The 14,622-nt window shown below is 39.3% G+C and overlaps 1 protein-coding gene across 7 annotated transcripts in view; it reads left to right on the forward strand.

The window, feature by feature from the left end:
- Positions 1 to 14,622, forward strand: part of Smr (nuclear receptor corepressor smrter) — a 73,858-nt gene that overhangs the window by 21,185 nt on the left and 38,051 nt on the right. For 6 of the 7 annotated variants that reach the window (XR_014438532.1, XM_083097443.1, XM_083097444.1 and 3 more), the window contains exon 3: positions 13,757 to 14,465. Coding sequence is in view for 6 of the 7 variants with exons in the window: in XM_083097443.1 (XP_082953569.1) it covers positions 13,757 to 14,465 (709 nt within the window). In the remaining variant the exon portion in view is untranslated. Of the gene's footprint in view, positions 1 to 945; positions 1,160 to 13,756; positions 14,466 to 14,622 lie in introns of those variants that run through there. The other variant, XM_083097448.1, reaches the window with a different exon arrangement.

The following is a 14,622-nucleotide window of genomic DNA, read 5'->3' on the forward strand; positions in this document are numbered from 1 at the left end:
AATATTTGAATAGTCTGAATATTTTTTATAGCGCATATTGGGTTACGGTAGAAAGAAGGGGGAGAGAGAGATAAATAATTGGTCTTTCTATTCTTCATTTTATTTCTGATTTTTCCATTTTAATTTTAAATTAATGTTATTTTAGGTAGACGAACATTATTATATTTATATTAAAGTTTATCATTATAGAATATTTGAATAGTCTGAATACCTTTTTATAGCGCATATTGGGTTACGGCAGAAAAAATAATTGATCTTTCTATTCTTCATTTTATTTCTGATTTTTCCATTTTAATTTTAAATTTTTAATTAATTTTATTTTAACTAGATTGACGATTATTGCGTTTATTAAAGTCGCACGCGCCCACACACATTCGATCTTTCTATCCTTTATTTTCTAATAATGGTGTATTTCTGTGACATGTCGGAAATTAAAGATTTTTTGTTATCGAAAATGAAAGATTTTTCGTTATACATGGCTTCTATTAGGCTCTACTAATCCTGCTTAAAACGGGTTCTAGTTTTTCACTCTTGTTACTTTTTAGTATTTTCATTCAAACTCTCCGCTCTGCGAGTTTTCACCCGACCGGAAATGAAATCTAAGTCTTTCGCCTGTCAAGCAAGCCGTTGTTTTCTACCGGTAAAATTATCCAGATTTCCATCTACGTCAGACAGACAAGAAAAACGATCCGACATTATCTCCCTTCCCCCTCTCTCCATCTCTCGGAATATTGGAAATGCGTGTAGCTAATGTCGCGATCTATTTATAAAATCCATGAATTCGATGCGCGATGTATCCGCTCCTGCGCGCGTCCGATCGCCCCTCGCGCTCGGCGCATGCGCGCCGCGCGCCAAACCACTCACTACTGCTACCTGTCGATTCTAACCTCAAACGTCAACGTTACACACGTTGATCTTTAACCCTCTCGCGCTCATCTTCGTAGCCGCGATCTTTCGGGAGATTCGTCAACCATTTTCCGTCGCGTCTCGCCGAATCGTCATCGTCGGTGACCTGTTTTGTGAGAGTGCGAGAGTGCGAGTGTTCCCAGTGTTGGATTTAGACTCGGAGAAGCGGTAACGGAATGCGCAATGAGGAGAATGCACCCGGCGCATACGAGAGATCCCCATGAAAGCCAAGGTTACGCTCTTGCACGATGATGTAAGTCTCTCTCGCCAACGATTCCCGTTAATCGCGCTTTAACGGGAACTCTCCGGATCGCGATCTCGCGGATCCTGGCCGCCACGCTTCGAAAATTCTAACCTCGCTATCCGCTCCACCGCGCGAGGTGCAGCGTGTAGGATTTTTTCCCAACGTATTTACGATACAAGCGAGCTTACGTCGGGATTATGTCGCAATCGGTCGGGATCATCAAACTCTGTAAACACGCTTATCGTAGAGAAAGAGAACAAGTGGAGAGAGAGAATCTTGGATTACTATTCCTTTTCCGCTTTTGAAGCATTTTAAAAGCTTAGTGCGAAGCCTGCGTCAAAAATTTCATATTAAAACGTAACGTTATCCTATGTATAATATAAAGGAAATGTTTCTCGTTACATTGTTACCCGAGAACGGAATATCTTGAAACCACCTCGGTGCGATACGCGTTGCAGTACCACGTATGCATAGGTTTTAGCGATCGAGAGAGAACGAACACGTGTCTCTCTTAATTAAGATCCATTTACACTCGCTCGTAGCGCTTTCGCTTCGCTTTGATTATGAAATATATCTCAGCATCCGTGCGCGAGCGTGAATGAACCTTTAATCCCCTTTATGGATATCCGTCCTCTCTTCGCGTATCGCGCTTTCAATCGCGATAATCTTTTATTTAGACGAGTACCCATTCAAGTCCTCCACCTTCCTTTCGCTCCTCGTCAAATATATATATCATCTGTTTGAGATATCACTCGCTCTTCCCTCGCCTTTGCACCTCTTCTTTCCTCAACACGTGGCTCGGAGGATCTCGTTTACTCGGACAATGGGTCTTTTTCGTTCGACGGTCAACTTTCGAGCTTGGCTCGGTGGGAATGAGTCCTCGTCGCGCGGGAAAATTGCGAGATTAAATTCGCCAGCGTGCATACACACTCGACTCGGTTAATTCGACGGCAAGTAGGAGGAAACGAGGGGCGGCTGTTGTCTATGGATTATGAATCAGACCGGCGTGTCTGGTAGAGTTGGAGCGACGGGAGGGGAAACGAGGTCGAAGGATAAGCGACGGTGATAACGCGGCGCGATCTCTCGATACTCTCGTCGCATGCACGCGCTTACGACGCCCGATGTACTCGTGTGCGCAGCGACCGCGTATACAGGGTGTCCCATTTTAATCGATCACCCCGAATAACTTTTTTAATTTTGATTGTAGAAAAAAACGTTTCAGACGAAAGTTATATGGTTTCAAGGGGGACATAAGATGGTGACAATTACTTGACCTCGGATGGTCTTTTGAATGTCACGCGAAAGTTACCTTTAATTTCTCAAATGGAACCCCTTGTTTTTCATTACACATTCTTGTAGCTTATCTCGAGGGCTTGACGAAACACTATAATAAAATATTTTTCCCTCAAGTACTTTTTGAGTTATGAGGCTTGAAATCATTTCTTAATTTTACATAAACCGTATCAATTGGTGTAAAGAAAACACATAGTTGTTTCGAAGAAAAAATATGTAATTTGCAATGAACCATTACATATTTTTTCTTAAAAATAACTATGTGTTTTCTTTACACCATTTGATTCCTCTCATTATTTTGTACATAAAAGTATTAAGGTAAGATAATCGAAAAATGAATATTTTACAAGATATTTTACGGTTTATGTAAAATTAAGAAATGATTTCAAGCCTCATAACTATAGGAAAGTACTTAATGAAAACTAACTTAATTATAGTGTTTTGGAAAGCTCTCAAAATTAAAAAAGTTATTCGGGGTGATCGATTAAAATGGGACACCCTGTATAAGGTAATCCAATTTTTATTTTGCATCCGTAACATATATACAGAGTGTCAGGGTAATCTCTTCCTAAAAAAAAACTCTTGTAGCTTACCTCGAGAGCTTTTCAAAACACTATAATAAAGTATTTTTTTATCGAGTACTTTTCGAGTCATGAGGCTTGAAATAATTTCTTAATTTTTATATAAACCATAAAATATCTAGTAAAATATTCATTTTTCGATCATCTTACCTTTATACTTTTATGTACAAAATAATGAGGGGAATCAATTGATGTAAAGAAAACACAATTGTTTCGAAGAAAAAATATGTAATTTGCAATTAACAAAAAATGAATATTTTAATGAAAAAATACTTTATTATAGTGTTTTGAAAAGCTCTCGAGATAAGCTACTAGAGCATTTTTTTGGGAAGAGATTGCTCTGACACCCTGTATATACATACATATACATATACATATATATACATACATACATATATATATATATATATATATATATATATATATATATATATAAACGTGTTGATATGTTCCTGTCAATAAATTGTGATTTTACGATAATAGATTATCGAAAAAGGTGGTCTCTCTCGAGATAAGATATCTCGGAAAAAAAAATTTCATTGGTAGCGCGTTAATTTTCGTCAGATTTTTCGCAAGATAACGAATTATGATTGAAATTAACTGGCTTGAAAGATTACATCTACGATGTGATATCTACAAATATGTGTATTTAAAATATATATGTACGAAAACGCGATTAACTTTTTTTCAACGAATAATGATAATTGATGCCTTCTCGAATGCGAGAATAAAAGGCACTTGCGTATATATTTTCCTTTATAACAAGCGCAATATTTCGCGATACGAGATAATGCCGATACTTAAAACCCGATCTCTCTTGCGAATAGTTTGCCCTTAAATTACATAACATACATTTATGACGTACGCGCAGCCGTGCGACTCGATGTCTCGTAAATAAATTGAAAACGGTGTCCTGGGAAAAAGAAGAAGCGACATCGCGTAAAACATACACGTGCGAAATATGTATATGTATGTTTAAACAGGACACTCGTGCACACAAATTGATACTCGATGCTCGGTATTCTTTTTTTAGCGAGAGAAATGATTAATGAGATGGAAACTCTCAAAGAACGATCACGAAAATATTCAAATGTTACGACAAAATGTTTTTTTTTTGTTTGTTTTGCACGCAGATTTTTTTTAACCTAAAAATACCACCCGACACATATACATGTACATAATTTGCGCGAATGGTGATAAGTGTTACAAGAGAAGCTGATAAAATTCACGTGATTTAACTAATATATACGCAAACTTAACGTGTCGACTTTTTCTGTAAAACAGAATTAGGTAAAAATTTCATTCTATGAAATTATTTCAAGATTGAAGATTAAATCTTTGAAAACGGTATAATTTTAAATTTAGTTATATCGAAAGAAATTTTTGTAATACAAAATTTTTAAAATTTATAATTAAATTTTTATTAAAAACTAATATTTACTTTGTGTACGTAACACGATAAAACAATGATATCATTTTATCTATATATTTGTTTGAAATATTTCTAGATAGTTATCTATTTTTAATTATTAATCTTTCATATCTTAATACGTTATGTTGACTCATAACTAGATAATTGTTTTGTTTACGTCCCTCGCACAATGTTCTGAGGTCAATCGTAATGCATGGAAAATATCGAAGTATTTCCATTTGTTATTGATTAGGATCGCGAATGATAAATATTTATGTATATCGGTGAAAGAAAAGCGAGGCAAAAGCGTTAACGAAGGCGTCAAAAGAATTAAATACAAGAGGTTCAAGTATCAATCTTTTTTTCCTCTTTTTTCGCGAAATATTTTTTCTGAAATTTTGCGAGGCCCTTCGTGTGAAAGATTGTGTTTACAAATTCTACATAACACACTCGCAGTCGTTTGTAGCGTTGATCTTATGTAACACGAATCAAGTCTACAAGCGACATTTTAGAGAGGAAGAAAGAGAGAGAATTTTTTATTTACGGCGCATTTTTTAATACTTTATATAATTTGCACTTGGAATTTTGCGATATTCCATAACGTATCTTTATCACGGAAAGGCTAGAAATATCGCGGTTGCCGAGACGATGTCGGTCGATTCCTCCTTCCTTCTGGCGTTAATTTGATCGCGCGAAAAATAAGACTGCGAGAAATGGGTCGTGATGACGTTTCGCGAGTTCGCGACAGCCGATCACGTGTATCCGGGAGATCAAGGAAGCATCGATGACATCGATCGCGTCTAAAACTGTCGTTGATACCCGCTGAAAAGTGGAAGGGGAGGGAGACAAGTTGACGTTTGGAAATTGGCGAAAAGTATAATGCTCTTTGGAATTTAACGCGCGTCATTGATAACTCGGACTTTCATTCGATCTTTCACCAGCTCCTCCTTCTCCTTCTCCCTCTTATTCGCTCTTTCACGTGTTTCATATAAGTTATGTACCATGTTAGCTCGTGTACATGGGCTATTGATCCTAACGCTTCTCCCTCCTGTGCATGTGTTCTCTCGACCCCTCTCCCTGCATCGCTCTCTCTCTCTCTTTCTCTCTCGCGAAGCGAAGCAAGACACATGCATCGCGATATACGGGCGACGAGCTGTCCTCTCTTCTTCCGATACTAATGTTCGCTATTTTTGCACCGTTATCAAGATCTCCGCAAATTTGTTTGCCCATATCTGCTCTGCGCGCCATCCAGAGACACGTGTTCGAAATTTACTTTCCGCGCGAGACATCGAATAATCCTTGAATTATGACGAATGAGAAATAGTAATGCTTACGTAATTAACGTTCTTTGACAGTTGTACGTATTTTGACAAATTTGCCCGGTGCCTCGCATTTTTTTTTTAATATTTAAAAAAGTGCGTTCATCTCAAATTTCTAAAGAAAGAAGAATTTATACGCGGAATAATTTATAGACTCTACAAATACATATGGGAAAGTACACGTAAGCGCAATTTTATATTTACAAGCCAAACATATTTTCTTTTTCCTTTTATTACTGTAGCACATTTATTACCCGTTTTTAAAAAGCGCTCGTAAAAGGAAAAAAATATTGGTGCTTAATAAAAAGAAAGTTCGCATATATCGAATAATTCCCGTCATATTGCATTTGTCGGGACGTGTCAGGAACATCGGAACATCAGAAATCCGAATTCGCGCGTCTCAGAAGCGACGTATAACGTATTCGCTTATTTGAAATTCATCATTCGTCGACGCATCAGTCGCGAATAATATTTCTGTCCGATGGAAACGCGATCTTAATTTCCGTCATAGCATCTCTCGGCCCTTTTATTACGATCCCTATCACCGATATTAATCGATATGCATAGAAAAAAAGGACATTCTTGTTTGGAAAATAATTTAATTTTAAAAAATTTGAAAAAATTTAATTTTAACATGGAAATCTTGAAATGAGATTATATTGCGTTAATTAAAGAAAAATATAATTGCTTGAATAATTGCTCGAATGAAGTCATTTTATATAGTTCAATCAAGAAAAATATATTCTTATGATTTAAGATTTAATTTTCTTGAATGGAAAAGAAACAATGTTAGATGGAAAATAACATTTTTAAATCAAAGATTATAGTTTTTTTAAAGTAGAATTAAATATTTATATAATATTTATATTAAATAATTATATATTTTTGAGATGACAATTGCAATATTAAAATAAGACTTTAATATTGTTGAAATTTAAAATTATGAAATTCTTTTAAGGAAATTATTAAATTGTTGCGTATATACGAAACAATAAACGCGTCAGTTTAAGTACATAAGTTTTGATTTGACACTTATTTTTTTTCTGTACAGAAAAAAGGACATTCTTGTTTTGAAAATATATTTAATTTTAACATGGAAATCTTGAAATGAAATTTATATTGCGTTAATTAAAGAAAAATATAATTGCTTGAATAATTGCTCGAATGAAGCCATTTTATATAGTTCAGTCAAGAAAAATATATTCTTATGATTTAAGATTTAATTTTCTTGAAAAGAAACAATGTTAGATAGAAAATAGCATTTTTAAATCAAAGATTATAATTTTCTTAAAGTAGAATTAAATAATTATATATTCTTGAGATGACAATTACAATATTAAAATAAGACTATAATATTGTTGAAATTTAAAATTATTAAATTCTTCCAAGCACATTATAAATTGTTGCGTATACGAAACAATGAACGCGTTAATTTAAGTATATAAGTTTTGATTTGACATTTATTTTTTTTTCTCTGCGCATCACACGTGACAATTTTTCTCGATCTTTTCGATATCATGCGAACGTTGAAACGAAGGAAATATAATCACGCATCAATTATCGCGTTTCCTTGGTCACGAATAAACATCGTGGTCAAGTAGAAGCGCGATAGCTTCGTTTTATTTGTACGAGCGATACGCTGGTACTAGGAGTACAAAATGGAGTCGACGGGGGATGGGAAAGAGCGGAAGGTGAGGGTGGAAGGAGGGGGAGGGGGGAGGAAGGCACCCGAAACTTAATGATTCGTCGTAAAGTGAAACGTCCGCAGCGTTCGTCGACGACGACGACGATGGCGCGCTTCGTATTCGCCGCATGCGTGCGTGCGTGCGTGCGTGCATTCATACGGCAGATCTGACAATACACGTGACGCACACATGTGCGCGCGCGCGCGCGCATACACACACACGCACACGCACGCACACGGAGAGCGTCGTCGATCTCCTCCTCGCGTTGACCTATGCACGCGTATAACGAACGCTATATCGCGCGCGCATCACCCGTCAGAGGGAGAAAGAATAGATGACAACCGGGCACGGTGGGGGTGTAGAGAAGCTTCGGGGCGAGGAGGAGGGAGGAGGGCGGCGGGAAGAAGAGGACTCGCCAGAAGTGGGAGGGGGTCAGTGACCGTTACGTCATCGAGAACCCATAGTCGAGGAAGAGCCTCCATCGGTTCGTTGGAAGAGAGCGAGCGAGCGAGCGAGCGAGCGAGCGAGCGAATGCCTTTAATCGGCGCCGAGAAAGGACGGGGCAGCGGGTTTTCACGAGGGTCCGCCCAGAGGCGTGAAAATTATTAAGACTTTGGTCGTCCGGCTCTCTTGGCCCGCTCAAATTAGATAACTTTCCTCGGAATGACAGCCGAAAAAAAATTTTGATAGATCGGAATTTGATGGAAAATGCGAAATGTCAGCCTCGATTTAGGCTTTATTAAAAAATTGAGAAAATTTTTTCAAAAGAATTTTTTTTTGTTTTTTCTATCATTACATCTCCAATTAATTTTTTCTCGCAAACACAATTATACGGAACACACGTCGCGCTTTCTTTTCGAAAGCGACGTTAACAAGCTCTTTTTAGGAGCTGTAAATAAAGAGACGACGCGTCAATACTGGAAACATAAATATAAATTAATGCTAGAAACATAAATATAAATTAATGCTAATGCTGGCCTGTAAATGACGATGACGCTGTTGAGAATTCCGATGTTTTAGAATTTCAGCGCACGTTGACTAGAATTTTTTTTTTCAAAGCTACAGAGATGCGATATTTACTTTCATTTCGTACTGACTTCGTCTTCGATTTGGCGAAGAATTTTCTCGCGTTCCATCGTGAGTGCACGCGATGAATTCGTTCGCGTATCGCGTACATCTCTTTGTTCGAAGTAGGTAGATAGGTAGAGTTTCTAGCAAGGTAAAAGCGTTTCGGATGTACGACTGGTCCGCTCTATTTCACATCCGTTCGTTTACGACGACCGATCTCCCTCGTGCGAGATAATTTCACTCTCTTCTAGAAGGTTGAGGGATAAATTCAAACTCATCGCGAGGAAGCGTTTTATTTTATTTTTCATGGCCACCATTAGATCGAGGAGGCTTGAATTTTCAATTTGTATCGAACTTTAATTGTCGAATATAATTAAATCATCGAGCAAAGATTCAAGTTGCATCCGATATAGATTTTATGATATTTATTTTAATCGACAGAGCCTTTTTAATTTTTGATAAGATATTTTTTTCACAATGAATGAATATTTTATTAAAGGTCCGATATTTTTCGAATTTTCCACGCATTCATGTGCGAAGACAAACTCTCTCTTAATGTATACGTCTCGATACACGCAATATGTGCGCCAGACGAGGCCTCTTCCAATGAATACTACGCATAGTGAAAATGCAGATACGAAAGTGCAAGGCATGACAAAGAATAGCGTATGTTCATATCGCAAAGCGTGCATTTATATGTCGCAATATTCCGTCGCTCTGTTTTTGCGACTACTTCGCTTTGATAATATACCGCTAAATACAGCCCGTCACGTTACCAGCTGCACAAGAAGCGCATCCATTGTTCGCTTCGTTGTATTCGCTCAGGTCGACTTATATTTTTGAAAAGTAAGCTTTTTTCGCGTCGATTGTTCTCGCCGCGAGCTGGCTTATCTCGAAATTGCTGACAATCTTTCATTGGCCCGATTAATATTTTTGCACTTCTCGTGGATTTCTTTGGGAATTCGCGCAAGAGGCGAATGATCGAAGATGCATCTGGGATAAAGAGAAACTCGTCTATCCTTCCTTTCGTCCCATCGAGGGGAAAAAAAAGAAAAATCCGAAAAGAAAAGGAAGAAAAAAAAGAAATCGGCAGGGCAATTGCGGTTGAACAACGAACTCTCGTCCGTCACCGATTAACCTTCCGTAATCCGTTAGCGAGTAACGCGGGCAGGAGAAGCTGGCCTCGGCGTTTGGTGGGGTCCAGCCGCCTCTGTTGCAGCGATCCGGCAACAGAGAGAAACGGCAACGTCGCATTCTCGAGAGCCGAGCGACAGGCGCATTCACCCTTTTTCGAGGAGCGCGCTGCGCATGCGCGGCCGTCCGTCCGTCGCGTTGGTACCGACACGCGGAACCGCGCGCGAACACTCCTGCGCGTCTCGTCTCTCTCTCTCTCTCTCTCCTCCCTTTCTCTCTCTCTCTCTCTCTCTCTATCTTCCGCTTCGAACCGGCTCCGCGGCGCATGCGCAAGGGATTCTGCCACGTGTGGCTCGCTGCCGCCGAAATGTCGTCCATCGAGTAGGAACGCTGCCGTGCGGAACGCCAATGGCAACTATTCCGCCGCGAATCGTTTTCGACGCGTCAGGCGATTGGCCGGCTGTTTCAGCCGCGCCAGGTACCCATAGGGCCTGTTCTTTTTAGCTGCACTGCTGCACTAGTGCAATTAGTTAGAGTGAAAGAAAGTATGTTTGTCTCTTTCTAACTTATTGCACTAGTGCAGCAGTGTAGCTAAAAAGAACAGACCCATAATTTCTCCTTCGGTTCTCCCTTTGCGGATCTCCCTGTTTCTTTTCGGTACGCTTCTTCCACTCGGGCCCTCCTCTCTCGCTCCACGCTCGGCCGTCTTTTCTTTTCGGCCGCTTATTTCGCGCCTACCCCTTCATCTACATCTAATTTTAAACCTGCATGCAAAATCGAAATGCGTTCTCGCGAGATGACTTTACGCATTCTCGGGTGGAAATGATGATGGAGCACGCATAATTTACGCTACAGCGGACGAAACGAGTACGAACGAGCGGTCCGTTAAGATGGAACTGTGTTTGTTTCGACGTATTCCTAAAATAAAAATCGTGGAAATTATTTATCACGAAAATAAACGGTAACCTTTCGTACAGTTTTAAATTTATCCCATCTTTGGATCGAATCGGGGAATCAAATGTGCATCGAGTACTCCGATATTTTTGTGCATCGAGATAAATACATACTTGAAACATAGAAAATGTGAGAATAACTATCCCGCTATATCAGGTACTAGATGTCGATAATTCCTCGCGAATGTCGCGGGTCAGGCCGACGACTCGCTTTTGCCTGGGGTGCGATCGATGGGAACCTTCGGGGCTGAAATACGCACGAGAAAGAGAGAGAAAGATGGATCAGTCAGGAACGAGGTCGTTGCTAGACGCGAATGTTATTTGCGTGGGACAAATCGCGCGATCGCGTTCGAGAAAATATGACGTTTTGCATCAGGCGTCAACCCGGATTAACACGTATCAATTATGGATTTCGCCGATCATCTTGTAATCTATTTCTTCTTAACGAAACTCGATGAACCCATTATACGGTTGCTTTGCGTTATTTAGCAGGCACATGTATATCGGAAAGGTTTTTCATGTATCGCGAATCTCATCTAAAGCGCAGTCTCGAATTTAAGAATATGAACGTTTTAATCTTTTATTTCGATTATCGTTTACAGTCTTTTTTTAGTATTATTTTAGTAATAGAAGCACTACTTAATCTCGACCTATTACCGTTATCATGCAAACTTAATCATGCAACCGCAATTCGCTCCTTACTGATTGATGATGCACGTTGCTGAGAAAAACTTGCATTTAGCAAGATAGATTATATTCTTTTTTTTTTTCACATTAACACTCGAAGCATTCGATATCGATCCATTCCATTTAACATCTAGCGCTCGATGCTGTCAAGATCACTAATTAGTTCAATTAAATTAATAACCACCGGCGAGCTTCCCGACGAGGAGAGCGGAAGTAGAGAAATTGCAATTTTTGCAATCACATTTTTTATTCTGAGTTAACTAGATTTATAGACTCACTCATTAATTAGAGTTTTTTCCCGATAATGGGTTTTTTTTTAACGAAAATTTGATCAAATTTTATTTTTTTTCAAAGTGGCTTAACATTTATAATTAAAAAAAGTATTCATCTATATTTAAAATATTATATAATAAAATATTAAATTATAATAATGATTTAATATAAATAAATAAATACAGTACAATTCAATATAATTAAATATGCGTCAAATATACAATTAAATACAACTTTAATTCTGTAGAATTTTTTTATTTTTTTATTACACTATTATTATATGTATGCTTCTTGATTTTGCTTATTTCAGGATTAATGCTTCGCAATTTCCGTGCATTCCTTTGCGACGTACTCGCAGCGGATTCAACGTGATTATAGGCTGGTTCGACGAGATACGCGATACATCCGAGAAATCTCGTCGGCGAGTACCGTTATTCGCGTAAACATCCGACGAGTTAATGAACCAGATCGCCAAGTGAATTAGTCAACTAAAACGCATATTTAAATTATTATCACGATTCTGGCTCGCTCTTTCTCGTTCTCTCAATGAGAGTTATCAATGCATACTGTTTAAGCGATAATTTTAATTCACAATTGCTCTAGAGGATCCAAGATGAAATAGTATACACCAGGTGATTATAAAATATTACCTCGTCAAATGTATAAAGTATGTTATTTTTTTTCTTTACGGAGATGAATTTATTACAACGATGTAAAATGAATAATTGTTCGATGAAATATTTCAACGATAAAAATTAAAAAATTCTAAGCAGGCAGATGAAACGTTGGAATTTTTTTTGCAGAATATCTTAAAAATATCTCCATCAAGTTTTACTTCCTCATTTTAGTCTCGGTATAAGTGTTTTGATATTAATCTAGTGGTCTCGAGTAACTCTTGTGTTATCTCGCTCGGTCGTATATCGATATATATATATTTTTTACATGTATGTCGATAGCATGTAATCCCTGTCTATAAAAACGGTGCGACTATTGAATCCATGCAAGTACAAAATAACACGGAATACTTTTTATGCGATACTATTACGAATTATTCAATTTGACAATACATCATTTTATTGACTAAAAAGAGAAAGAACGCGCAATATGGGGAAATTAATTGGCGAAATGTTTGAATTTAAGAGAAAGTGTTTTTTGCCGTTCCGAATTACAGAACGGTGGCCTTCGGAAAAGGAATCAGAAGCTTCGGTGGAATCGTAAACGTGATTGGATAGAGAAAAAAAAGCGATGGATATCGATCGACTATAAAGTTGTTAGGCCGCTGTCAATCGTATGCTTGACAGTTTTCTTTTTCTTCTAAGCCGGTCAAATTGGATCAACCGTGTGTATGACGTGTACCGGTGACACACGAGCTGATAAACAAACTGCTGCGACGCGGTTTTGATATAACACAAGTTCGTTGAATGATTAATATAAATACTGAGAGATGATGAGATTGTCCTGTGTGTATATCGTTCTGATATCATTTTAATCACTCAATATTTATGTATAAAATATTTTTTTCAAAAATATACTCCGTAAATTCATACAAATGCATCATCTATATGACAGAATATTTATTTTTTTATTTATTCATTTATTATTTTAATAATGTAGAATAAATTAAATCGGGCTTAATTTATTATATTGCCAAGTGATTAATAATGTTGGTGCGATTAGATTTTGATTATTTCGCTGTTTATATTTTGCTACATTTTCTTAAAAACAGGACAGTGCTATAAATTATGAATTTTTAATAGAATATGAAGAAAAGAACATGAAAAATCGATCTTTAAATATAGTAATATTATCTCAATGTGCCTATATATTTCTAATCAATTTACCAACTACAGAATATCATATCAGCTCATCTGTTTATGAAAGGCTTAAATGGTGTTTGCAAATGGTGTTGGTTATCGCAGATTGATGTATCTCGTGTTTATATCTGTACTTTTATACTTTCGCGTATTATTGTCAAAGGTAAATTAACAATTAAATTACTCGACAAAGTAATATAAAATAGATAAATCAGCCAACAAAAATCAAATTTACAATTGTACAGTCGCAAATTTAATAACGCGCCTAATAATTTATACAGCAACGAAAACAAAATAATTTTATACTCGCGAGACTCTTTTCGCCTCGGGTCTATCGTACTCGAATCTCTCTATCGTCGAGTCTAATGCAATTTTACGACGATTGCAGACCAACGCAGAGCTATGTCAACATCAAGAGCAGCAGCCCAGTGTCTCCAAGGACGGTAGGAACGGGAGCGACGTACGTGCAGGGTGGTGCGGCCGCGTCTTCCGCGGCAGCGGCGGCCGCGGCCGCTGCCGCAACCGCGGGCGGCCCTGCCGTCGTCGCTGGAGTTAGCACCGCCACGAGCAGCGGCAGCAACGGCGGCGTGGTCGGCGTCTCGAACGTTTTATCCGCAGCGGCAGGTGGCAACAGCGCGAGCAACAGCAACGCGAGCAACGGCGGTGCGAGCGGCAACGCCGGCGGCGGCGGTGGCAGCAACGGCGGCGTGGTCGGCGTCTCGAACGTTTTATCCGCAGCGGCAGGTGGCAACAGCGTGAGCAACAGCAACGCGAGCAACGGCGGCGCGAGCAGCAACGCTGGCAGCGGCGGTGGCGGCGGCGGTGGCGGTGGCGGTGCCGCGAGTGGCACTCCTTACGTCACTGTACCATCGATGCTCCGTTACATTCATTCCTATCCGCCGACCTCGGTGTCGGCGCCGGCGGTAGCGGCGGTCGTCACCACCGCACCGTCGCCGGCGGCACCCGTGCCCATACCCGCGCCCGCGCCTGCACCCCCTCCGAACCAGCCGACCGTCATCGCCAGCCAAACACCGCCGCCGCCGCTCACCGGGACTGCCTATACCGCGAGAGACGCGTATCGCGCCGGCACCACGAACGTAGGTATTTCCATGGCGCGAAACTGCACACATATATATATGTACTACGTATATATACATGTACGTGCGCGCGCAAACGCTTCCTCGTCACCTTTTCCTAGAGGTCTGTCGTCTCGGTCGGGATATCCCCGATACGCGCACGGCGTCGCGACGCATC

The sequence above is a fragment of the Camponotus vicinus genome, unplaced genomic scaffold (genome assembly GCF_025532165.1).
Source record: "Camponotus vicinus isolate PSW18456_S1 unplaced genomic scaffold, iyCamVici1.0 SCAF_4, whole genome shotgun sequence".
Taxonomy (NCBI): domain Eukaryota; kingdom Metazoa; phylum Arthropoda; class Insecta; order Hymenoptera; family Formicidae; genus Camponotus; species Camponotus vicinus.